Here is a 27,121-nt window from a genome sequence, read left to right as displayed (position 1 = left end):
TTTATTTTATTGCACTTTGATAGGATGAAGCCATCCAAACAACCAAAGGTGTTAGTCAAATTTTAGTTTACATCAAAATTCATCATGACTTTAGGAGAACAGAAGGAAGAGAACCTCTGTCAAGTTTCAATATAAATAATGAGCTGTGACTTTGGGAGCTGTAGTAGCAGGAAACTCCAGGCAGATCTAAAAACGATTAATCACAGTGAAGAAATCAAATGGGGAGTGTGTTGCCGGTGTGCAAAAGTGTAGTAACTTCAGGGTCTTGTCGATAGAAATCAATGCACATCTTGTGGCGTCTGACACTTCACGGCAGAACACCTGTGTGAGGGCTCTGGCAGGAACTGGCAGTGACTGGGAGCTTGTGTGGAAAATGGCTCTATCCCATCCCATTCCCGAGGGCTCGCTGTGGAAGGTGACCGGCTCGGAGGAGCTCTGCCCCCGAGGGTTTGGAGCAGCCACTAGGTGACAATGTCGGGCTGGTTTCAGAGCCGTCTGACAAAGCTGTTCCTGGAGGTGAAGGAAACCCTCCAGGGCCTCTGAGGTCCCGCCTGTGCTCAGCTTGTGTTCTCTTACGGACTGAAGTTGCCCCTTTTCCTTCAGGTTGTAATTACTGCTGGTTTAGTTTTGGTCTTTCGATAATTCAGATTTTGGTAAGTGCATCTGAAAATTAAATGACTGGTTTCTGCAGTTGCCTTGCAGACTCAGGGAAGTCAAACATGGCCTCACTTCTAAGTGCTCTGCTGTCTTGAGGGCAGGCTTGGATGGTGTGGCCATTGCCACTTAGTTCTGCTGCTTTGCACTACTATTGATAGGAGAGGGTTACAAAGGTGGATTTTATTTGGATGTGTCAGGTTCCATAGTCCTTCTCTGTGGTCATAAGAGAAAAGGTATGTATCCTAGTCAAAACCTAAATTATTAATTTAGAGGAAAACCCCTTTTGACTCCTAAAGAGGAGACAAGGAAAACGATTCAAGGAGCAATAGGGAGGCTGTGATCCATCCATGCTGACACTTCCTTTCCTAGAGATCAAGGCCATTAAAGGGCTTCATGAGAATTTTTTCCCCTGGACTAAGATGAATGCTCTGGATTTCCTATTCCTTAATATTCTTCCAAGGGAAGAGGCCTCAATCCACTTTTTCCAGACAATGTCCTTATGAAATCAGCACCATTCCACTCCCAGCTGCAGGCTGTCCAAGGCCTGGTGGTCAGACGAGGAAGCGCCAAGCAAACCCAAAAGAATCGACCGAGCTCCTGGGAGGCAGCTCAGATTTATTTGCCTACAGTGCCCTTGCCATGGCAGTCAGGAGCTGTGCCTGCTGCAGTGACATCAGCACTGCTGCCCGGGGGGGTCATAGTTTGAAATTGGCCCCCCTTGAGAGTTCGAGGGGCTCAGAGGTGATTGGGTGCCAGGGCAGTGTTCCCTGGAGAGTCAATCACTGTCCATGTCGTTCACTTTGCTCAAAATCACATATCACAGCCCCGGAAATGGTTGGCAGGGCACTCTTGGTTGCTGTGCTGTTGGTGTCTGCTGCGGGCAGGTGGACAAGGCCAGGGGGTAGCTGGGCTCCCTCTCTTCCCCTCTGGGGAACTAGAGTCAGCATTTGGAGTGTGTGCTGTGAAGGAAGAGATTCACAGCCCCTGAGGTAAGAGGGAGCAGGCCAGGCCTTCTTTCCCCCCCTGCAGCTGGGGGACGCCTGGGACAGTGCAGAACTGAACCGAGTGCCTGTGGCCAAGGCTGGGGGGCTTTTCCCCCCACTGCATTTAGGCTGGTGGGGGGTGGATTTTGAGGCTCAGCACTTGAGCAGAGCCAAGTGGACGGGCTGATAAATCAGCTCAGTGCTTGGGAGAAGAATCCCAGGTGAAATTGGAGACGAACCCAGAGCTCAGGAGCTGCTGCCGAGGCTGAGCGGGGGCAGCCGAGAACTGACTTAGAGGAATGAAGATTCCAGGATGTGGACGCTTGATAAGCTGCACTGCAGCAGCCTATGGACCGAGGTGGGACACCCAGAGGGAGAGATCACCAGCAGCAGAGGAGCAAGGACTCACAGCTGTCTTCTCGGACTTCATGAGGAGGAGAGACTCCAACAAACAACTGCTGGACTTGGTGAGGAGGGAGTGTTCAGGAGCCCAGAACACTCCCACAGCAAAAGACTGTTACATGTCAGCCTTAAAGGCTGCTCCTGGACTAAAGTTAAAGGAGGGACTTGAAAGGACTGACTGATAGCAATGTAATATATATATATATATTATATATAGTTGCCTTTAGTTTGTATAGTATTTATTTGTGTAAATAAATGAAAGTTTCTCTCCGGTGTTAGGATAAATTGTTGAGAAGGGGTGGGGGAAGCCTAAAAATTGGATTTTAGATTTCTAATGTGGCTCAAACTGCCACAGGGGGCAATCCTTGGATCAGCTGGGAATACCGCAGAGAGGGCACTGGGAGAGGCCACCTCAGGAGCAAAGTGCCCCTGGGCAGGAGCTCAGGATAAACAGCAGCCATGTGGCCATGGTGGAACTGAAGCAATTGGTTGGCACACCCCCGTTATTGAGTGGAATCTAAATTTCGTTGAAATCAATGTAACAGCAAAATGTTTCTAGCAAATTACTCGGAGCACTTTGGGAAAGTGTTTTGTGTAGTGCTCTGAAGAGAAAAAGCATAAAGATAAACAGCATTACTAAGGCAAATTTAGCATTACTAAGCCTTACAATCAACTTAGCACTGTCAAAGGAGTCATTGGGTAGGAATTGTTAATTTTTCAGTGCAGTCATTTCACCTGTTGGCAGGCAAAAATAAAATCATGTAATTCAGCTGTAAATCATAACCGACAAGTGTGTCAGCCTGAAGAGTCCCAGTTTTGTGAAGCCTAAAATTCTATGTTAATAATTCCTAAAACAGTGCATTTACACATAAAGCCAGTATGAGAATGAATGTATATTGGCTAATTAGTTTAGAGTACAAGAGTGGGAGCAGCTTAGACCAACTGCATTCTGCATTTTGTATATTCAATTAATATTTAGATCTTACCATATATATTTGCTAGTTCAATAATGAAAGAAATTTCCTGTTCAGCTGAGAGAGTTCCTCTCTGTTTCTGATCCTCTTAGGCTGGGAATATTCTTGGTCTTTTGCTGTTTGAAGCTTCCTGTTGGATGAGTTATTCTCTTTTTGGAGTTATTCTAGTAGCATTAATGCAATTCCATATGTGGTCAGTGCAAACAGTATCTGTGTAACTAAGATGGAAAAAGGTAAATGCAGAGCAAACTTGTTAACTTTGTGATGTGTTTCATTCCTTAGAGCAAAGCTGTACTTAGTCTTTAGTATGAATTTAATGTGAACTAATTTTCCATAGGTTGAACAAGCCTTGGGATAGGCAAAGGTTTACAGTCAAATCCAGGTTAGATATCACTGCGAGGCCAGTTGTTAGTGCAAATTCAAAACTTTGCACTTCTGACAGAGACTTACATTTTAGAGAAGACCCTCGGAACTGTAAAATGCCATGTACCCGTGTCATGGAGCTTCCCAGAGCTCCTGGGGAGAACTGGGCTGGTACTCAAAGCATGGGAGTTAGTCTAAGGTGAAAGAAAAAGCTGTTTTCAGATTGTTTCGTCCGTGCTTTATGGGGAAAAGAAAGGTGTTGAGTACACTTAGATCTCACTCATTTGTCTGAAGGATGTGGAATTTGAAACACATGAGAAACGTATATTCTGAAAATATCAACATTTTTAGAACATGGAGGGGAGATCAAGCAAATTCAGTGAATCCACGGGATGTGGTATGTGTTTTTTCCTGAAAAAATATTGTAATTTTACTCTTCTGAAGAAAATAACTTGCATCACAGACATGCACTCGTGCTTGTCTTTTGCAAGCAGACACTGCTGCCGAGGCAGGAAGGCTCGAGCTGCTCCTTTCTCAAAGCCGTGGAGTTTTGTACACCTCAGTGGTGCCGAGCCCAAAATCCTGCGCCCTCCCTGCCAGCGGCAGGTGTCCCCTGAGCGCAGCGGGAAAGTGCCTATTTTCCATTAAAAATAAAAATAAACACAAAGTAGCCATATGAGCTGTCCGTGGCAGTGCCAGCGTTTCCTCCCTTGCTTCCCAGCTCTGCCCCACCCTTGGCATCCCGGCCCCGTGGCCCTCGGGCAGCTCCTCCCCGCGCTTCCCGCGGCTGCCGCGGTGTCCGAGGGGCACCGGTGACCCCCCAGGCTGCTGCTGCTGCCCCAGGGACACTGTGCGGCCCTTTTCTTTCGGCTTTTCTTTCAGAGTTCTCTTCCTTGGTGCCTGCAGTCTTGTAAATGAGCAAAAGTGCTTTAATTCTTCAGTACTTGTCTCCTTCTCGCCAAGAAAAGTGTTTGTAGCTGAGTTCAGGAGGCGGCCCCAGGGTGGCTCACTCAGGAATGGCATCCCGGGTGCCAGGCCAGTCTGGCTGCACAGTGCACAGAGGGACAGAGCACTTGTGCCTTTCAGCCAGCTCTGAGCTGAGACAGGGTGATTTTTAGGGGATGAGCTGCTTTGAGCCTGCACAGGCCCATTCCCAAGAGTCACCCCCTGTGCCCCAGAGGATCAGCCAAACCCTCCTGGAGCTCTGGCAGCCTTGGGGCTGTGCCCACTGCCCTGGGGAGCCTGGGCAGTGCCCAACCAGCCTCTGGGGGAAGAACCTTTTGCTGAGATCCAACCTGAGCCTGCCCTGACACAGCTCCAGCCATTCCCTGGGTGCTGTCCCTGGTCACAGAGAGCAGAGATCAGTGAATTACCTTCCATTGATAGTATGATGGCCCTTCAGCACAACGGAGAACAGCACTGCATGATGTGTGCCAGCCCCTCAAACTTCCCTGATCCATGAGCTCAAACAACAGATCTGGAAAAAACTTAACTACAGACCCCAGGCAGAAAGCAAGCACAAAGCTAAGCAGAAATCATTCAGCTTGAGCAGTGCTGTTTGCTACAGTGTTAAGAAAACATTGAGCATTTCAAGAAAAAGGTGGTGATTCACACACCTTTCCATTTAATAAATGAAACCTGCAACTATTTTACCCATGGATTGAACTGCAGTTTACACAGACCTGCTCTGTGTGCTGCAGGGAGCTGGTTTTGCTCAGTAATCCTGAGTCTGATTGCTTGCCTTGCCAAATGTGGACCCAAACCTCCTAACTTCTTAGCTGTGCCCTGTCCCAGCAGTTACACCTCTGTCACCAAAGAAAGTGAGAGCAAATGTAGGCAGTACTTTGCCCTCTTGCAGGCATGATGCAGTAACAGTTTCTGGGATCTTCCCAGAGCTCTTTGGGAATGCTGCCTGCATGTTCCACTGAGATAGCTGATGTGTTTTCCTGTCTTTGTACATTGTTACAGCTGTGGGTTAGTTATGCCATTTGATGGGGCATGTGGCATGACACAGTGGCCTTGCCAGATAAACACTGAATGTTGTCTTTGAGCTTTCAGTTGGCTCAGTTAGCAGTTCTAGCTGGCCCCTTTGCAGGGTTTTGTGTTTTTTTAGGTAAGAACCAAATGGATGAAAAATGATAAATACAATACTCTTTTAGTAGAAAGTGAATTATTGCCATGGAAGAGATTCCCTCTTCTTTCCTCTTACAAGGACAGAAAATACCTTCTCTCAATTATTTTTTCCTGTGTTCTGTGCGTCTTGTTTGATATGTTGGTTGGTGCAAGCAGAAACGTTTGCTAATTGCTTATTTTTGTGTATTTGTGCCACTGAAGCCATACAGTAAAGCAGTTTACTATTTTATACCTATCTAGTTTATAGGCACAAAAGAGAGTGGTAAACGTAGAGTGTTAAAGATTTATTTTATTTTGGGAAAACAAGAAATATCGTTTAGGAGACTCTCCATGGGAGTTTGCAGAGTGCAATATTTTGCACCCATACAAAAATGTGGTTGTCTTTTAAAAAATTGGACAGCTCAGTGCAGGAGAATTTTCTAAAATTATCTTGGTGTGTACAGCACTACATTCCTTTGTGTTTATTTGAAATTCTGTCCTGCAGAGGTTATTAATGTAGAATAAAGCTAGAGAAGTGAGGGATGGTTGACACACTGTTTCAGTGTATAATTATTTTCACTCTTAGATTTTGAGCCCTTTTCCTAGTCTGATGTTTTAATTTCTGCTCCTAATCCTTTGTTTAGAAATTTCTCTTTGTGTAGATTCATACAAGCTCTGATCTTGTAATTCCTTAAATTTCTCTTTATTAAAAGAAATTAATCTCCTTTTAAGATCTATTTTCTGATCCTTTATTTGCATTACTGTTGTTTTTCTGATTCTTCTGCGGCTGATTGTTCCTGATTTGTAGACACTGATGCTGAATTACTGTAGCTTATCTGAACATGGAAGTAAATAAGTCTTTCTATCCCTAAGTGATGCTCCCTATTTTAACAAGAAAAGGTGGTGTTAACCCACTGCTGCAATGTCATACCAGGGAGATCATCGCTACTGGATTATGTGACTTTTCTGCATTGAGTCCTCAGCTCATCTTTCCTCTCTAGCTGTGCAGTCTTGCTTTTGATTGCTCAGCACTCCAGGTGACCCACAGCTCTGTGCACTCACTCTTTCCCTCTTCTTGTTCCCCTCTGTGTATCACGTGCAGATTTTCCCATTGCAATGGGTGTGTTGTCTCCCAGACCATTAATTATGTCTCAGGGAAAGCACCTGGGTCTGTTCCTTCCCTTTTCCCAGTGTAAAGCCCTAAGCCACACCTTATGGCTGATCTGTGTAACCCTCTACTCCTGGTGTGTGTCCTTGCCCCAAATCTCTCTGTGCTTCACAGGTTCTTCCAGCAGACCCACCGGGGGTTTGGTGGCTGTTTCTGGTGTCAAGGGACTCATCCTGAAGGGGCATGGATGTGGGTTGGCGAGGGGTGGTGTATCAGACTGGCCTTCCCTGGGGGTGCAGGAGGGGCCCAGCAGTGAAGGTGTCACAGGCAGGAACACATCTCCTCTAAAGCTGTCTCAGAATGTCACCAGCAGTCAGCAGTGAAGTTTGACTCCATGTTGCTGAAATGCTCTGACGGGGGCAAGAGGGACCTGGAAATGTCCCTGTGAGCTTCTGCTGTCTTTGACTTGGGTGTTTGTGGCTTCTCACAGCAGCGAGAGTGTGTGGCGATTGTAGCACCACCCACGAGGAGCAGGTTCAGCCCCAGCCCTGTTGGGGAGAGGCTGAGCTGCACCAAGGAGCCCACCCAGCTCACAGGGAGCTTGGTGTAGAGCCAAGCAGCCTTTGGCACCTTCACCAGGTGGCCTCTAGAACCGAGCTCAGGTTTGGAGTCAGGAGGAGCATTTGCAAATTGTGTCTTCAACTGAACTGCCAACAGTAGATTAATTTTAGATCTTCAGAGCTCTCCCATCTCACTGGCCTGACTTCACCAGAGCAGGTGGAGTCACAGCAGGAATTGCTGGCCTTGGACTCTTGGGATTTAGGCTAGGGAGAAAACAATTGCTTGAGTTACCACAACAATTTTTCTATGAGGATGGGCACACAAGAGGAGAAGGGAAGAGTGTACATCCTCTCAAAGCTGTTACGCATCAAATCCAGAGCATCAAATGTCTGTAGTAAAACTGCAAGACAAGTTCTGGAAATTTCTTAGAATTTTAATCAGAAGTGTTTAGAATTGTGAAAGAGAAAGTTGGGCGAGTATGAATGTTCAATAAACATCCATTATTTCGATTTCACATAAAATGCTTTTTTATTGTTCACTCTCCAGAAAATTCAATAATATTTAAGATTATTTTTACTGGTTATATTCTCTTTACCAGTCCAACTTTAAATGTATTCAGTAAGGGGTGCATTCAGTGGCTGGTCTATATAATCATAATGGTTTTGCTGGCAGAAAACTCCTGAAGCTGGGGAAGAGGTGGCTGTCTGCACACAAGAATGGTCCTACCAAGCCCAGTGGGACACAGAGAGGGTAAGGGGTTGCAAACTCATAGAACTTGTGAATGAGAAAAGAATTGCTAAAATAGTACAATTGATGTTCATATATTAAAAAGTGTAGGATTTGGGGATGCAAATCTTCTTGCTATAAGAGCTGAGAATTCAGTGGAAAATGCTAAGTTGAATGATTTAAAAAAATTTAGAAAAAAAATTTAGCAGAAATGCTCTTCACATGAGTAGTGGCAGCAGAATGAACCTTGCCTGTCAACACCTCACCAGGAGTCCCTCATTCAGGCAAGCTTGTCCATCCCAGGACCAGCCTTTGAGCCCTGCGACCTGTTTGTAGCAGTCACCATTCAAACCAGTGTTGCCAGTGCACTTGCTTTGCTCGTAGAGGAGTTGGATGTTTCTGTTCCAGCTGTGGCAGTGCCCAGCTCAGTGTACCTTGTGGCTTTTGGGGTTGTGTCTCCTCAGCAGGCGGCCCCTGGCACCGTACCGGCCGAGGTTCAGTTGGCAGACAAGCTTTTTGGAGAATTTCAGAGCCCATGCTACTAAAAGAAGTGTAATTATTGCTCCAGCAATTAAAATGAGGTCTCGCCAGAAGAACCCCAGACACCTGACTGGGAGAAGCCTCTTGCACATCCCCAGCTCGTTCCCAGTCAGCTCTGCCAGGGGCTTCATTCTGATGGGAGCTGGGCTGGCACACCTGACGCGGGCAAGGGAGGGTGCAGACAAGTCTTGCAGCCAGAGCTTCAGGTACAGGATGTGGCAGTCGCAGTGCCAGGGGTTGCCAGCCACGTCCAGGCGCTCCAGGCCGGGCAGGGTGTCCAGGACTCCCGCGGGGACGCGGCTCAGGCTGTTGTTGCTGAGGTCCAGGCTGCGGGTGTCCCGGGGCAGGCCGGGCACTGCCCGCAGCCCCCGCGAGCTGCAGTCCACGTGCAGCCCCCGGGACCCTCCCGGGGCCCCGCAGCTGCAGGAGGAGGGACACGCTCCCCCCTGGACCCCCGGGAGCAGCAGCGCGGCGAATCCCACCGCAGAGATGAACCGCAGCCCGCTCATCCTTCAGCTGCCCAGGGAGTGACAAGAGGGATCTGATCAGCGGCATTACGGCACAGCTCCTTCTTTCCCAGGATAGCCCCCGAGGCTTAGGGTTTTGGGATAAAATCGTTAGCTGTCTGCATGCTCCCTGACATCCCCCCAAATGCACTGGACAGAGCACAGTGCTGCTGTTTTGTCTCTGGTTCTATGTCTTTCCGTCATAATTGTACAAAACAGATAATTGTTCAAAGTTCTGGAACACATTGTCACCAAAAGACAATGGTGAAAGCTAGGTTAGTTTCAGGCAAAGGTTTTTATTCCACTTCAGTATCTTCACAGATCTAGTGTTAAAATTGTGGGTTGGAATCACTTTTCAAAATGAGGCTTTAGGGATTGAATAGTTCTAAATGTCTTTTTTCTGACAGTATGAAGATTCTAACCAGGAAATACCTATTTTTATGTGACAAAAAGTTCTTTTTGCCACCTTGTAGCTTCATGCACCTCTGATAACAGACAGTTTAAGATTTGGAGGAATAGACAATTGGAAATTTTGCATATCTGGCACTGCTTGTCCTGTAGGGATAAAATAAACATGCCAGCAGGTAATTATGCCTCTTGCTATGTCATTCCCACTTCTGGAGGGTGGATCCCACTAGACTTCCATCTTGGTCCCTTCTGTTTGGCAGTTTAAATCCTCTAAATTTATTTATTTATTATTTATTTTCCCTTCCAGCATTCCCTACTACTTCTCTGCATTTAAAAATACATTGCAAATCTTGGCACAGGACTAGAGTTTGAAATACAAATTCACTTGAATAAGTTGGGGAATTTCCAACCTTGAAGCCATCTTTCTTTATGATTTTAATACATCCTAGAATTAAAATATATTTCCTCCTTTTTTCCCCCCAAATAAACCAAATACAGAGTGAAAGAACACAGTGTGGTTTTTTACATACGAAGGCAATAATGAGATAAAATTACACTAATGTAGAATGAAATTTAGAAAAATAATTGTTCAAAATGGTTTCAAGTGTAAAGATATTTTAGAACTAAAAAAAAAAAGTTTTCTTCTTAAAATAAGGTGAGAGAATATTTTCTCCAGTAAATTTCATTTAATAAAGACTGAAATTATAGGGGAAAATGGATTGATTTTGTTTTAAATTAATTTGCTTCTATTTACTTTCAAGGATTATGTAATTAGCTTTTCAAAATTAAGTTAGGCAGGTTTAGACTCCTCATCTAAATACTACATTCCTATATTTTGAGTTGGATTAACGCTGCATAAAATTATAAACTTCACAGAGAAGCTGAAATAGTGATCTTCACCTATGTCTGTCAGCAAGTAATTATTCTATCTTTGCTCTGATTCTAGATACTAATCCATGATTTTTCAAGAAATCAACTCAAGTCATTGTTTTCAAGCAAACATCTTAAAGGGACAGACTATGACATCTGACAAAAAAAGTTAAATGATATCTAGAGAAAAGATGTTCTCTCCTGATTTAATATGGAAACAGCAAGAAATCCAAACTCAAATAGGAACAAGAACTGTGGCAAAAAAGCAGAGGGGGGGAGTTGGGAAGTGCCTGAGTGACCCTTACCCTGGTGGGTTCCTTCTCGTTCCTCTCCCGTGCCTGGTGAAGTGCTGGAGCAGGCACAGCAGGGCAGGGGCTGTGTGGGAAGAGGCCCTAAGGAAGTGTGGGAAGGAAGAGGAGCTTTTTCTGTGCCCGGTGGGAAACCCTCCCCCGGGAGGGTGTGGTTGGCTGGTGTGACAGCAGACAGTGCTTGGGGCAGTCTGTGTGTTGCTGCAGCCAGGAGGAAACACTTTGGAATCCTTCCTTTACTGCTGATGTGTTTTTCCTATTACATCTGATGATATCTGGAAAACCTCATCTGAAATCTAGTGAGTTTTTTTCCCTCAGCTATAAAAATCTACAGGTATAACAGTTACTCTGGGCTTCAGGTGCTGACACACACAAGCCCCAGCAGGACATGAGGGAGCTGAAGTTTGCCCACGAAGTGGAGCTTCAGTTTTTGTCGGTCAGGTGGGTTTGATATCTGCCTGCCCACTGCTTAAACAAAATTTGTAAAAACACACATCAGAGTAACTATGACAGTGAGATGAGCTCAGCTCACACTAGTCAGATGAGCTCTTTGATGGATAGGGAAATATTAATGCCATCGACTGGAATTGAAGGAGTTGAAATAGTGTTGAAGTCACCCAAAATACAGGAGTTAGTTCTGGTCACCCATGTTCTTAAAAGTTTAAGCCAACAAGTGAAAGGAAAGGTTTCTGTGATGATCAGGGACTTGGAGAGGTGATTTTATGTGAGGAGGGAGAGAGTGACCTGTACCTTTGGTGTCAGGAAAAAAACTCCTGAGCTAGAGGGACTCAGACACCACTTCAGGTGTGAAGAAGGAAGGACGGGGTGTGTGTGTATCAAAGCACCAATCCCTATTTTGGTCCCTGTGATATTTTGTGGAATTTAATTTCCTTGCAGTGTTGTAGCTTGCTTTGAAGTTCAGACCCGGATTCCAAGACAGTCAGGGAAGGTGCACTGGGAAGGGCTCCTGGTCAAGGCTCCCCTCAGCCAGCAGAGCCCAGAGCACAGAGACAGCCTTGGCACATGTATGGACTGTTCTCCCAATCCCAGGAGCTGGGGTCAGCTCAGAGCAGGACTATGATCCTGCAGATTCTTCACAGTCAGGTTGCTGGAGGATATCAACTGCTGAATAATAGCCATGTGACACCCTCTGTGTGCATTTGGCTGGAAAGGCCGGAATTCAGGAGGATGCAGGTTTATAATATACAGCTACCTCTTCAACTGGCTATGTAAAAGAAAAACAAAAATAGGATTTTCTTTTAACTTTTCTTCCAGTATGCAAAATTCTGGGGTAGAATTGAACAAACTTTTCCTTTGCTTTAGCTACCTGTCATGAACACACCAGAATTCAGATAGTAGCTGACATTTGGAAACCTGGTTGGTTGTGGAGCTGATGTTTAATTCAGGCCAACTCTATGTAGAGTGTTGTTTTGGGGACAGGCTCTGAGCTGTGTTCTGCACTGGGGAATGAAATCCAGGTGAGGTTCTGATGTTGCAGATGTGCAGCAGAGCCATGTTTCCAAGCTGTTGTTCCTTTATAACACATGTTCCTGGGAGGAAGGGAAACTTCTGACATATAAATTATTCTGGTAGCAATTCTTACTGTTTAATTCTTACTTATATGGAAGGTACTTTTCTTCCATATAGTCTAATCAATTCCCAAGGACCTGAAGTTTGTCAGGAATCTCCTTAAGAAAATGCCTTAACATTTCTCTGCTCTTTAGCATTTAAAAGGCAATTCAGACAGTGCCCGAGGGAAAAGACAAAAATCCCAAACCCCGTTTGAATTTCGTTCTCTTCTGTGAGATGAGGAGAGTGTTTTCTTGTTGAAAAGACTGTTCCATCTGCCTGTCAGATGTTCAACTGCCAGACCTGTGAGTGGACTGGTAACAACTGAAAGATCCCTGTGTCATAGGGATTGTTTCATCGGTTTTGGAAAGGACATCCCTAGGCAAGATTTCCTAAATGTCTGCCTGCCCTGTCCCTGTTTCCTGTGTCAGCAATCTATGCCATGTGTCCTAAGGAATGCTGCCCCACAGAATAGCCATTGTCCTCTCACTTGGTGACTCAGCTGCCGTGTCCCAGTCGGGGCAGAGGTGGCTGCTCATGCTGAGCCCCCAGATCTTGTCCCTCCTTCAGCTCTGGGGGGTGAGTGCCTGCAGGGAGTGTCTGGCAGAAGAACAAGGTATTTGCATTTATGATTTTAGGGCTATATCTTTTTTTGTAGGCCAAATGAGGATTCTTCATCTAAGAGGATTTATTAAGAGCCAATTTGAAAAAAATAGTTATAATCTGCTATAATCCTGTTATAGTCCGAAAGTATTTTTTCCACAGCGCGGATGCCTTTGAAGTTTTTGTGAATGAGAGAGGCTGTCCCTCCTCTCAGCAGAGAGGTATTTTTGAACACTGTTGTTTACCAAACAATCCTCTCTCACCACCTCACCCCTGAAAGCACATTTCCCTGGATTAGCTTTCCTTTGGGGTCTTGGCTTTTCCAGTGAGTTACGTGGGTGCTGCATCTGCTTTTACAGGGAGAGAAAGAGTTGAGAGGACATTACTGGTTTCCTTGTGGTTAAGGACAAAAGCTGCAATTTATAGATAAATGTGCTGTTCAAACATGTGACCTGCTAAGAGGAAACTCAGGCAGAGGATATGATTATCTTTTATAGTCACTTTTAAGGAGTTACAGTCATTCATTGCTGTCAATGACCTGTTCTTGATCTAGAAACACTGAAGTTTTCTCAAGCACTGTTTCCATTTCCAATGCTGAAAAAAACTGGCCACACCACATTGTCATTGCACAGCAAAAGTGCTTCTCATTTAGGGTCTGTCACCTTGATAAATATGTTCTTTTGTACTTTCAAATAGGTTGGTGAGAACAGAGTAACTGAAATATATTGTTATAATTGGATGCGAGTCACTAGTAATTAATGATGTATACAAAAAAGCAAGAAGAAGGAAAAAAAAGATCAATCATGAAATTAATTCATACATCAAGGAATATTGCTTGCAGAAATGAATTAAAGAAAAACTGGTTTCTCTCAAATCAGGAGTTATTGTCACCCCAGGGCCAAAATATTCCTCTTACCCACTTCACTCTAGACAACTGGCCTGTTAAAGCCTTTTGAGTATTTATACAGAGGAGGACTCTGAATTTCCTCCTGTCCATATTCCGCTTATTGTATTGTTTCCTGCTGCACATTTGTTGTGGTTTTACCTGATGTAATTTTGCCTCTGTCAAATCAAATATCCCATTTCCTCAGAAGGCAGATGAACTGTTGTCATTCAGGAAATTCTTCTTCTAAATTGTACTCCACCCATTTTATCGAGTCACTCTCTCCCCTCACCCGTTCTGATGCAGAATCTCCCTCCTTGCTGTTTTTCCTGTTCAGAACTGCTCAGTCCCTGTGTCATCCCCAGCCATTGCTTATCTTCCCACTAGGTGTCATTCAAGTTACTTTGTTCTGAAATACCGAGCACCCACTCTCTGAACCAACCTCTTAGCTATAATTTAGCCATTCAAAGAATTGCCTGAAAGACATACTATGTTCTTGTAGGATATTACCTTTTCCATAGCCTCCAAGGTAAAAATGTATCCAAGGTGCAAAATGTGTGTGTTGAGCCATGTGTCTAAATCAGATGGTTAATCACATGTTTGTGTTTTATGGAACCCGTAGGGTTTTGAGCCTGTTAATGAAAAGGAATATTCATAGTCAATGTTGATTCCCACGGCCTTAGGTGGGTGAACAGGGGGCACTGTGCCCCTCTCTGACTTGCTTGCTTTGCTCTGATGAAAAGCAGTTTGATTTCTAGCTCTTCGTGCACAGTCTCTGTCATTCAAAATACAATGACATGTTCCAGTCAAACACAACACAGCACTGCATTTATGGGAATGTTTTATTTAGGACTGGGATTTAGCTTTCAGAGCAAATGTCACCATCTTCTCCATTTTTTCTACGTGCCTTTTAGATGAAACTGAACTGCAATATTGTCTCTGGAAATACCTGTGGTTTGTTCAGTGCTTGGGACCAGACTAAGGATGGTCCGAAATAGCCCCTCCTCTCCAGGAATAGATGGTTGGACATGGTGTCCTCAGTTCCAGATTGTTTCCTGCCCTCATTCAGCCCTTTGGGCCATTGTGTTTGTCGATACAGACACTGCCAGTGTGACCAAGAGCTCTCCATGGATGTACCTTGTTCCAGCTCCCTGCTAACTATGCAGGCAAGCCTGCTAAAAATATTGAAGCATCTTTAGCAAGTTATTGCATCACAGCTGTGGCAGGAATGTAAAATGCATGGGATTATTCAGCACCATGAGTGCTGTGCTATTGTCCTTGTTTAAGGAGTTTGGTGATAAACAAAATCAGCCTTCAGCCCCATTAAGTCCTGCTATTTTCTGCTTGAAGGGTTGGAAATGTTGAAGGCAGGACATTGAACTTTATGGCTACACTGAGCAGTTGCTCTTGGAAAGATTAATTAGAAATTAATTGGTGTCTGATGTCAAAGAGTACACTGGAAAAGCCCAGGTGATGAGTTCACTGTGGTAACTCACTGCAAGGTTGAACTTACTGCTCATAAGGGATAAGAGGGTCAGTTTTTGTGCTGCCCTTTATACAGCTATGAACTCACAGGCTTTGAAATCAAATCCACAGCTCTGGATGTGTGTCCAGTGATGGATTCATGTTCCCAGGTACAGCAGCTCCAGCCCCACTGTCCCCCCAGCCCGTCTGTATTCACACAGTCTGTGGGGCTCACACCTCCTCACGTGTCCAGCTGGTCCTTGTGAACTGCACAAGACTTTGCCCAGACTTCTGGTCCCATGTGGAGAGCCCCACGAAGTCACTGCAGACAGACCTAACCTGGCTCTGCTCAGTTCCTACTGCAAAGCAGCTGGATTGTCAGGAATGCACAGCCCAGCTGGCCCCCTTCACCCAGTGCAGATGTCAGAGCTGCAGAGCTTTCCTGGGCTGGGGAGGACAGTCTTGAGCAAGGCTCTCCAGCTGTGCTGCCACACAGGGTTTGCTGTAGGATGGGACAGAATGTTATCACCAGTCCCAGTTTTCCAATCCTTGCATTTCACCCTCAAACCCATGATATTTGCATTTCAAAGCAATGCAGTGTGTTTAATTTTTTTTTAAATTTTTTTTTAGTGGGCTTGGTGTTTTGAGCCATTAAAGTTCCCATTTTCCAAGCTCTGCTCATAGTCCTTAAGGCTGGATATTGTTAATGAAAGCTGATCACGTGCTTCCAAGAGCTGGGTTCTGAAGGAAATCCTTTAAACTGTGTGCCCCGTGATAAAATCACAGGAGCTGAAAATGCTGCTGTGCTAATCCTATTATTTCCTATCACTGAATCCTGGTATACAAACAGTTTGGAGAGTCAGTTTTATCAAGCTGGCAGCCAAATTAATCACATGGTCACTTATACCAGGGTATAAATAGGCAGAGTTCCTCTGAGGAGGATTGTGCATTCATTAAAAGATGCTGCAAGTCTCTTCCTGCATAATCTCATTCTGTCTTTACCCTCATTTCATCTCTCGAGCCCAGTGTTGATGACTCTATTCACTGACACTTCTTACATTTAATGGAGCCAGTTGGAGGTGATTTATAATTCATTTCCTCATCAGTTTTGATAAATCCTGGTGGTTTGATGTTGTCCTGCAGTGACACTCGTGGTGTCATTGTCTGCACACTGACAGGCACAGAACACCCCCAGTGTCTCTGCCTCTAATGGAAAAACCAGAGCCTGGAGTGAGAGGAGGGCTCTGTGTCCTCTCCAATCAGCAGCTCACTCTGAGGATGTGTCTGAAAGCCCTCAGCACTCCCCTCGTGCCTTGGCTGGCTGCTCCCTGCTGCTCTGGCTGCACGGGCTGAAGAGCAGTGCTCAGGGTTTGTGACTGCAGAAAATCGGAAATAGTCACTTTCTCTTTTTTTTTAATTAAGGAGGAGTCATCACATGAATTACCCTGAAATATTAGGGGTCTTCAGATAACAGGACAAGGAAAGAAAAATCCATGGGATTCTCCTTCCCATCAAGTCTTTCTCACTGGCTCTTTTCAGTAGTATTTTATCCTCTTTGCTGTTTTAAAGAGCCTTTCATTATGATCTAAGTAAGTTATGATCTGAGTTAGTGAGATCAGAGTGCTTTGCCTGAGATTTTGCTTCCATGCTTTGCTTTTTGCCTTTGGGTGTTTCAATTTGTTTCCTAGTGAACCCAATTATTTTTCCTTTTCTTCTCCAAAGTCTGTGGCATTTCTGACAAATCTCTATGAATATAAAGACCAAACCTAGAGTAGTGAGACCCCCTTTCCAGAATATATGGCCACTTACATGTCTGACTTGAGTGGCCAGGGCTTCCCTGAGCCACCTCCACACATATACAGTCAGCAAACAGCCGTGTTGTACTCAGGGAACAGGTGAAAAAAGGGTGTGCTTCCTGTGGGTTGAGAAAAATGGGAATCCGTTTATTTCCAGAGTTCCAAAATTACTTTTTTTTTCCTGATGTGTTAAGCAGGGCTGTGAAACCCCTGTGTCTGGAAATACTTGTTCAAGGAGCTTCTTATTTTGCTGGTGGTTAATAGTGGAATAAAAGAACATGCAGAGCAGTCAGAAGTTTTCCTCAGGGCAAAGGTCCTGGTGGACATAAGTTGAATATCTGAGGAAAGAAGCACAGACACCGATTCTCAACTCAGTGAGGACTGACATTTTCTCAGCCTTCAGGAGATTGGATACAACTAATAAATAGTGCAGATGTCACCTAATTTTTAGGCTTTTATTGCTTCCAAAAAAGTCTGTAAACTGAAATTCAGTACCTGTCAGAGTCAGCACATAAAGGAGCATCTTGAAGCGGGTAAAGATACCCATGACTGAATGAATGTTCTTGAGATTCATCTTTGAAAGACTTTAAAGGTCTTGGTATAAGGTGAATTTTCATGAGTACAAATTTGCTAACAGCATTTTTCATTTCCATGGAAAAGACCAGAGTCTTTAAAAAAAAAAACCACAAAAAAGAAATCCCTCAGACTCCCTTTAGAGCCATAAGTATATTGCAGATATATTGACAGTAAACATAACCTGTTTGCCTTTAGGAAACCAGAGTGCACAGGCAACACAGGTCCTTTGCTCCCGAACCTGCTGGGAAGCAGCCACTCCTGACAATTCCATGTGTGGACACGTGTGCAATAAGTGCCTGTTTCCTTTAATTTAAACCAGAAACTTTCAGCAAATGTGATCAAGGAAAATGTATCTTATACCAAAAGAACACCCACGTGCAGAATAGTGACATCTCATGAATCAGAGCAGAGAATCTTTATTTAATAGGGAGAAAAGCAAAGCGGAACAGCTTCTATCAGTGTTTCTCTCCAAAAGCCTGTCTTTCTGACTGCTCCAGGTATTCTTTTCAGCCCTTTGCTGCTCCCAGGGATAAATATGTGCTCCTTACCACTCAGTTTTTGTCTTTCATCCTGCCATCTGCTCCCCCTATTCCAGCTCCATCATTCCCAGTGCCAGAACATGCAATATGCAGATGCATCCTGCAGGTATGGTCCTGCTGGGGGGAGGAATCATAGTTTGTATTGATTAACAGCCTGGTTCAGTCTTCATGTGAAGTGTTCATTTAGTGAGAGTGTGTGTATAAGGGTTGTCCAGAAAACCCCTGATTCAGAGCCCTGCTAAACCCATGGCTGGGGGATATTCCAGAGCAAATGAACCCACAGTCAGCAATGATCCCTTTGGCCTCTTGCCTGCCTAAACCCCAATATATCACAGCTCGAGAGCTGGGGGTTTGTATGTGGTAGTTTTCCTCAAAAACTTCTGCATAAGCCAAAAAATCCACCTGCTGTTATTTTCACATTAGAGTTAAGTGGGCAAAAGAGACCTGCCACTGAATGAGCTTTCTGCAGTGGAGTTTCAATGTATGAACTGTATTTGCTTTGAGAATTTTTTGAGAAGCTAAGGATTGACTCCTATTGCTGAAATCTTCCCATTTTTGCCCAATTTATCTAACCTGAACTGGGGCAGTTCACCTTGAAAAATAAGGGAAAGACACACCCATGTGGATGGCAAATCACTGCCTCTGCTGGAATCTGTATTTTAACATATTTATGAGATGTTGGCACCTGCTGCCAAAGTTGTCCAGTGAGGGACCTTTGGAGCAGATGTGGGAGCTGATCTCAGCTGATAATGACAATATTAGTGGTAATGATTCCAAATCTTACAGTTTAGGGGGGAAAAGCAGTAAAAAAGGGCCTCCTCTGTAGTGTTTTAAAGCCTGGATGCAGTTCCTCTCCTCGAATGGGAAGGGTTGATTGGCTTGGCCAGTGCTGCAGCCTGGATGCTGTGGGAGCTGGGATGCCATGTAGGGTTGGGAGTGTCCCAGCAGCTTCTTAGAGGAAGAGAAAAGCAGATTATTGAGGCAGTGTGGTAAGTGATGTCACTGGCATTGAGCTGAGCCCAGGCAGCAGAGCTCTCTGAGCAGGGGGTGTTCTGCACTGGATTTTGAATGAGGTATAAATCTTCTGGCTTTTGATATTCTACCCACCAGACTGTCTCAGACTGCTGGAGTAACTGCAGAGAATATGGGCAGGAAAAATATCATCTGTCTGAAAGGCAAACAAAATGAATTGTCCCTCACACTTTGACTTTGGCAATACCTGTCATAAAAAAAAGCAACATATCACCCATCTCTTCAGTCAAAAATCTGTGACAAGGGCTCGGGGCTTTCACAGCCTTAAACCACCAGTGCTGATGTTGCAAGCCTCGAGCAAGTTCCTTTCAGCTCTTTAAATACTTGACATACTGTTGTTTTCAGGCTAGAGGTGATTTTTCTTCATGCATAACGAGCTAAGTAAAAAAGGAAACAAAGGTAAAATTAATTCCCAGGTCCTGGGGTAAAACTGCAGAAAATAGAAAGAAAGTTCAGCCTGGAGGAGGACAATTTCAAAGCCATGATAACATTGTAGCACAGACAGTAAGTAGAGAAGAAATACTGAGTTGGATTAGATTGTGAAGCAGGGAAAATAGAAGTTTGTATTTACTAGTCTAATATGAAAATTCTCTGGAATATTTTTACTAACTTTTATTTCTGCATTAAGTTTTTCATTCAAAACCACATTGTTTAGGTGGAGAAATACAAGGTTCTCCTCGTACACTTCTTTTTTTTTTCCTCTCACTAACTTCTTTAGTGACTTACTTGACTTTTTGTTTAAGGTATTTAAGAACTATTTTCCCAAACAACACCCTCTGAAACATTTTTGCTACTTTTTTACAAAGCCATTTTAGGTAAAGTAGCAAAGGAAAGGGGAGGTTTTACTCCCTTTTACTACTTTTGGAGTTCTAGTTTATAATTTTTTGAATGCTTTGGCCTAGGGATATGTGTGTTGACATAAAAAGACTGACATCTGTCTCAAACCCAGAAGTATCTAAAATATTGGAAACAATGGGAAGATCATTTTGAGTATCTGATTATTTCAGATTTGTTTTGATCCTATTTAGAGAACTTATCCTTTATTCAGAAAGCTTATTTAAACTGGTTTACCCCAAAGGCTGTATGTAAAGCTGAGGTGGATGCCCCTTTGGTCAAGGCTTTCATTTAGGATAGAATTAAACTGGGCTTAATTCCTTGCTCTGCATAACGTACAATTGTTTGTGCAAAGCAGAGCAGCTCCAGCAGGGAGGGCTGAGGGGAGCCCAGCAGGTCAGCAGAGCAGTGGGCAGGGGGTTCATGGTGAGATGAGGGGCCAGAGTTCAGTCCCTCCTCAGTGACATTCCCCCCCCAGCTCCTGGGAGAGCACACAGCCCTGGAGTGCTGGCTGGGCTGCACAGCCCATGGAGCAACACATCAGCAAAGTCCACTTTAAACAAGGGCACTTCTTCTGGCCACAGTATTTCACTGGAATATTCTTGTTCTGCTTGCTGAGTTTGTCCTTTCTCCAGCTGTGAGAAGGGACTGATAGATCATCCCCTCTTCCCTCCACCACTGTGGGGAATTCACCTGCTGGCTCTTTGTCCCTTTCTGGAGGGCAGAGTTGTACCAGAGGTGTCCTGACCACATCCAATAGTGGTGTCAGGTCTGTTGAAATGGTGACATCACTTTCTCTTCTGTTGTCTGATAACGCTGTTTTTTTCCTTTTTTTTTTTCTTTTAATTTTCTGCACAGAAATCAAATTTTCCCCTCCTAATTATTCAAGCCAGATTTTTTTCTTAAACTGCAATCATACCCTTTTCACACAAGCTGAGACAACTCTTAAGGTGTCCTGGCTATCTGCTGCCCCTGAATTGGGATGGCCCCAAAGTTAGAAGGGACTAACTCTCCTGCACCGAGGATGTCAGGTGGGAACTGGTAATCCTTGAGTTCTTATCCATTTTCCCCTGAGATATTTAGAGGGATAAACATTCAGCACCTCAGCCAAAAGCAGCCCTGGAGAATTGCTGTGGCCTAAAGAACTCCCCTGGGATTTTTGAGTGCCCTGGGCACAGCTGGTACACAGGGAGGACTTTGCAGTGTTCTCAGCAGTGCTCAGGACAAGCCAAATCAGAGTTTGGATTTATGCATAGGTAAGACTTGCTCTGGATGAGTAGTAAAAAGAACAACTCAACAAGCTTTTACAGTCATCAGTTCACCTGGTGCCTCTCACCAGGATTCTCAAAGCTCCAAGACACTTGGTGTGATGTGACTGACCTGGTGACAGAGTTCTGGGAATTTGGGATGTGTCAGTGCCACCAGTGTGCCAAGAAAAGGCACGGGCTTGTTCTCTTCATCTGGCATTGACTTTTCACACTCAAATCTCTTGGTTCTTATGCCTACCAAATACAGTTTCTGCACATGGTATGGGGAGCAGTGTTCTCTTGTTCTTGCACATCCAATTTTTATTTAATTCAAAGAAATAGGTGACTATGGACCAGTAAAACACAGTTAGGGAGAGCTTGCTCATGAGGAGCTGATTTCCCAAGTCACCTGCTCTAAGGATGGTGGGAGTTTCAGGAGCTGGTTCCTGCTGAACCCACATGCACTGAGGGGCACAAAGGCAAATGGGAGTTGTGGAACTGAGCAGGGAATGGAGAGGCACAGGCAGATGCCCTGGGTCAGGACACGTAGAAGCTGTTTGCTGGGAAGTATCCCTTATCTGCATTCTGCCAGGCACACAACCATTTATTGCCCCAATGCAAAGGAGGAAGTCACAGGAACCAGTGAATCCTGGAGCACAGGGGACTGAGGAAGGGTAGAGTCAGTGGGTAACTAAGTGCTCCAGATATAGCTGTGGAATTTGTCATCAACTGGCAGGTTAAACAGAACAAATATACACATGCAGTGCTCAAATTGTTTGAGCAGCAATATTACCTTGTGTTTAATATTGGTGGTGGTGGGGTGAACACAAGATACCAACTGTTAAGGATGTTTTCTGAATCCTTTTTATCCATTTATTACTATGAAGAATTAAACTGGAATCTGAATGACTTGTCTATTATGGGTCATCTCTCTTCTCATAATTGTGCAAAATGCTTCCAAGGACATTTTTAGGGTCTATATAGCACTGTAACATGGTTGTAGTAGGACCATGAAGTGATTTATCAGCATTCCTGTGTCCATAACTGCTATAATTTGTATGGAAATTTTGATGTGGCAATGGCTGGAGAAGGAGTGACAGGGAAGAAAGAAAGGAAAATGTGACTTATATTTGCTATTTGCTTGTGTGACAATTTATGAGCCAGTCAAAGCGTAAACTCCAATTCCACCGTCCTTCAGAGATGTCCAACTGCTTATTTTCAGCAGAAATTATGGCCAGGTCTTCATAATGTTATCATTCAACAGCAAACACAGCTTTAAAACTACTTCCAGAATTCATTCATCTGTGCGGGAATGAGGTGAATCTGTAAAAAGGAATTTCCAAAGATTTCACACAAAATGCTGGAATTAGTTCTTCCATTTTTAGTAGCAGTAGTTTGGGGATCTATATGGTGATTTCTCTTGATAAGTCTGTTTCTGCCTATAAGGCAATGCCAAATGTCTTGTAAGATTTGAAATGGTTTTAAAAGGTCTTACTACTTTTTAGTTCTAAGCTCCTTTTTGCTTTAAAAGTATGAATAGATTAGTAAGACTGGAGTTGCTGTTCTCTTACATGAACAAAAGAATAAAGAACACCAAGGTTTTTGTATTATTAATTCTTTAAATTTTAAAGGCCTCTACATCATAAAACAGGTTAGGATTCTCATGACATTGGGTTTTTTTCCACCTCACAATGGGATTCAGTTGAAGTGGAACAGTTTAAGTGAACTTTAAAAGGTGTTCTGCCCAAGGTGGAATTTCTGGTAATGCAGGGATTGAGATTTCTCCTACATATTCTGGAGAGCTTTTTCTTGTACAATTCTTGTCAGTAGAATCTTTTCTGTAGAATTGTCAGATATGATTTATTTCAGAATCCCAGCCATATTTTTCCCCCTCCTCCTGTACTTTTCAATTGCTTGTGATCTTTGTCGTGGCCAGCTCTCAAGAGTTTGGGAGTGACTTGTACAGTCTGAAATAATAGGACAGGTGAGGTCAGTCTACCATGACTTGCAACAATTTCCTTTTATGAAATGGTGGTTGCTGGATACACTGTTCTGCTTCTTAACTGGGGGGACCCACACCACAAACCCATAGTTACCAAAAAAGAAAACAACTGATAGCCACAAATAACACCTTTCTGGAGGCCCTGTGGCTTTGGGATGGACTGTGCCCTGCACATAAGCTGAAGACCTGCAGAATAAATTCAGACTTTAGTTCTTGAGAGCAACTCATTGTGGTTAAAATTATCACCACAGAATTAGAATTTCTAGGTTTATCAATGTAGTATGAAAACTTTGGTTGTCTTTCTTTTTCTCTTCCCTTTCCAAACAGAATCTTGCTAAAGACACTTCCTTTGCAGATCCAAACATTGTGATTCCATACTCAAAATAAATAGGTGAGAGTGCTCACTAACAACTGCTGCAAAAATTCAGCTTCTTCCTGCATTGGTTACTCTTTGTTGCTTCCTGACCAGAAAAGAATCATCCATGTAATTATTTACTTCTTATGTCCTGAAATATTTCTGTACTTCAGGATCTGAAATCCTTCCTGTCACTTTTCTGTCTCTACTCAATATATTGTTGTTCGGTTCAAGAGCTCCTTAAATCTGATTTTGTGACTTGAATCCTTGGTCCTGTCAGATTTATTCCCGTGCAGCTCCAGCCAGGTCTGGAAAGGCAGCTCCACTGTGTGTTCCCTCCTGGTGGGTTCTCTGCTGAGTCAGTGGGACCCAGGCTGTTACACTCCAATTACAAAATGAATGCACAAGATCAGGCACTCATTTTGCTTCCCTCAAATGTAACAGCAGAGTCTGAGACAAGCCCTCCTGCCTGGCATGTTTGTTCCCATCCTGGTGCTGGAGAGGGTGTCTGTTTGTCTGTGCCACTTTAATGACAGGCAGTGTTCAGGTGGTTATTGCAAGCCTTGTGCAAAAGGAGCGTTCTGTGGTGGTGGAGCTGGTGAGGAGATGTTTTCTCTGCACTGTTATGTAAAGGTGACCTAGAAATGGTTTCCATGGCAGTAGGATGTGCTCCATGGTGCTGGTCCAGGGCTCACAGGAGGCCCCTGAACACGAGCACATTGAAAATTTCAGCCCATTCGGGAGCGACTTTCAAATGACTCTCAAAGCCTGGTGACATTTTTGGGTGACTATCAGTCCTTTGGTGGATGAGTCAGTGGTGTCTGAGCCCTGGGCATGGCAGATGTTTGTTCAGGAGCAATTAGCAGCCGAGCTGCCTCCTCCTGCTGTCCCCAGAGCTGCTCTGTGCTGGTGGGAGCTGCAGTGCCTGACAGGAGATCAAGTTGTGCTGCTGCCTGTGCTGGGCTGGCACTGCCTGTGCAATGGCTTTGATTTCCACAATTCATGTAAAAACAGAACAAAGATCCTCCCATGGGCATTGCATATTCTTTATTTAAAAATAACATTTTTTATCTAAATGGTTTTTTATGATGAATCGTCTCACCCTCCACATATTCTCCCCTTTTTTTCTCTAATTTTTGGCAACCTTCAGAGGTAGAAAATCCCTCACAAAAGGCTAGACCTCACCTTTGTCAGAGAACTTTTTTCCACTTGTAATTGTGAAAAAAATCAATGAGAAATAATCAGCAAACACCAAACTATCAAACAATGAAACCTTGAAGTACAGAAATTATGTCAAATTGTAACACTCAAAGACTCTAATGACCTTTTTGCTCTGCAGTGAGGATGTGGGTGAAACCACTTGAATACTGATAATTTTTCAATGTCATCCTATAGTCCTTGTTTACTCCTTGACAAAGATAAGTTATAGTTCTTTGAGGCAGAGTCACAAACCAGTAGTTTATAATGTAATTTGTTTTGTGCTTGCAAAAGCACTATTCCTCCAAACCATCCCAGGGAACATGGGAACTCTGAGGGGTCGAAGCCCATCCACTGTCATGCAGGGAAAGCTGCCTGGGGGCAGAGCCTGTGCTGCTGACCCCCTGAGATGAGGCTGCAGTAAAGTTACACCCTGAGTAGGAACAGTGCTCAGAGGCTGCAGTGACTGAGCAGGACAGGACTAGTCATTATATTCATAGAATCAGGGAACCACAGGATGGTTTGGTGGGAAGGGACCTTAGTGATCATCCCATTCCACTCCCTGCCATGGGCAGGGACACCTTCCACTAGCCCAGGTTGCTCCAAGCCCCGTCCAACCTGTGGCACTTCCAGGGCTGGGGCAGCCACTACTTCTCTGGGCAACCTGTGCCAGGGCCTCCCCACCCTCACAGCCAAGAATTCCTTCCCAATATCTAATCTGATCCTACCCTCTTTCATCTTAAAGCCACCCCTGCTTGTCCTGTCACTCCAGGCCCGTGTCCAAAGTCCCTCTCCAGCTCTCCTGCAGCTAACCCTAACACTAACCCTAACCCTAACCCTAATCCTAACTCTAACCCTAATCCTAATTCTAACCCTAATCCTAATCCTAACCCTAATCCTAACCCTAACCCTAACCTTAACCCTAACTCTAATCCTAACCCTAACCCTAACCCTAACTCTAATCCTAACCCTAACCCTAACTCTAATCCTAACCCTGACCTTTAGGTACTGGAAGGGGCTCCAAGGTCTCCCCAGAGTCTTCTTTTCATGCTGAGTTCACTCTTTTTTATTTCCTAGGCTATTATTTAACTCAAGCAGCTGTCTGTATTCTGTGCTCCAGGTTTTGGCAGACATGGAAATTTAACCAGACCTTTGCCTACTTTGCTCCCCTTTTGCGAGTTCCATCAGACAAAAATATGGTTGTACTGGCAGGAGGAAAACTGGTCATGAATTTGCTGTCTGGCTGGTGACTGGGTATGAAACGCCAGACAGGAATTCTAGAATTTCCTCTGAGGCTTTTCATTCTCTTCTTTTGTTCTACTGTTAATACGGTCTGGAAATAGATGGGGGATTAAGTCTAGGAGCAGGCAGTTCTTCAGACAGGGTCTGAAATAGCTACAGTTTAGAAAAATACAAGCAATTTAGGAAAAAATGCCATTTAAGAAGTGAGTCTCACTTAGGGAAGTTTGTTTCTCAGTGAAGAAGTGAGTGAGCTGCATAGAACAAGGTTTGGCCTTGCTAAGTTGAGTTCTTCAAAGAATCTGAGCTCCTCAGTCCAGCTGTGGTGTCTGATGCTTTCAGCCTCAAGGAAAAATGGTAATTTGAAAAAGTGGAGGGGACAAAATAAAGTTGAGCTGTTTTGGCATCCTGAGGCAAAAAGAAGAGACAGAAAAGTAAAATAGAATCCAAACAGGAACTCTGCAAATCCTGGTATCTTGAAAGTAAAGTGTAATTAAGGAAATAAGGATGTTTTAAATTGAATTTCAGACTAAGAAACACACTGTCATAGTTTGAAATTGGCCCCCCTTGAGAGTTCGAGGGGCTCAGAGGTGATTGGGTGCCAGGGCAGTGTTCCCTGGAGAGTCAATCACTGTCCATGTCGTTCACTTTGCTCAAAATCACATATCACAGCCCCGGAAATGGTTGGCAGGGCACTCTTGGTTGCTGTGCTGTTGGTGTCTGCTGCGGGCAGGTGGACAAGGCCAGGGGGTGGCTGGGCTCCCTCTCTTCCCCTCTGGGGAACTAGAGTCAGCATTTGGAGTGTGTGCTGTGAAGGAAGAGATTCACAGCCCCTGAGGTAAGAGGGAGCAGGCCAGGCCTTCTTTCCCCCCCTGCAGCTGCGGGACGCCTGGGACAGTGCAGAACTGAACCGAGCTGCCTGTGGCCAAGGCTGGGGGGCTTTTTTTCCCCCCACTGCATTTAGGCTGGTGGGGGGTGGATTATGAGGCTCAGCACTTGAGCAGAGCCAAGTGGACGGGCTGATAAATCAGCTCAGTGCTTGGGAGAAGAATCCCAGGCGAAATGGGAGACGGGCCAAGAGAGGCTCGAGAGTTGCCCGCTGAAGCTGACCGGGGGCAGCCAAAAACTGACTTAGAGGAATGAAGATTCCAGGACACGTACGTTTGATAAGCTACACTGCAGCAGCCTACGAACCGAGGTGGGACACCGAGAGGGAGAGATCACCAGCAGCAGGAGAGCAAGGACTCAAAGCTATCTTCTTGGACTT

The 27,121-nt window shown here is 44.5% G+C and overlaps 1 protein-coding gene across 1 annotated transcript; it reads right to left on the bottom strand.

The window, feature by feature from the left end:
- Positions 1-8,142: 8,142 nt before the first annotated feature.
- Positions 8,143-8,935, bottom strand: GP9 (glycoprotein IX platelet). Its single transcript, XM_018086252.1, has one exon. It carries the CDS (start codon positions 8,933-8,935, stop codon positions 8,312-8,314), a length of 624 nt encoding a protein of 207 aa, XP_017941741.1. The 3' UTR covers positions 8,143-8,311.
- Positions 8,936-27,121: the final 18,186 nt, after the last annotated feature.

The sequence above is a fragment of the Manacus vitellinus genome, unplaced genomic scaffold (assembly GCF_001715985.3).
Source record: "Manacus vitellinus isolate BGI_N305 unplaced genomic scaffold, ASM171598v3 scaffold_91_pilon, whole genome shotgun sequence".
NCBI lineage: Eukaryota > Metazoa > Chordata > Aves > Passeriformes > Pipridae > Manacus > Manacus vitellinus.
The sequence above is the reverse complement of the archived record's forward strand: the minus strand, read 5'-3'. Positions and strand labels throughout refer to the sequence as shown.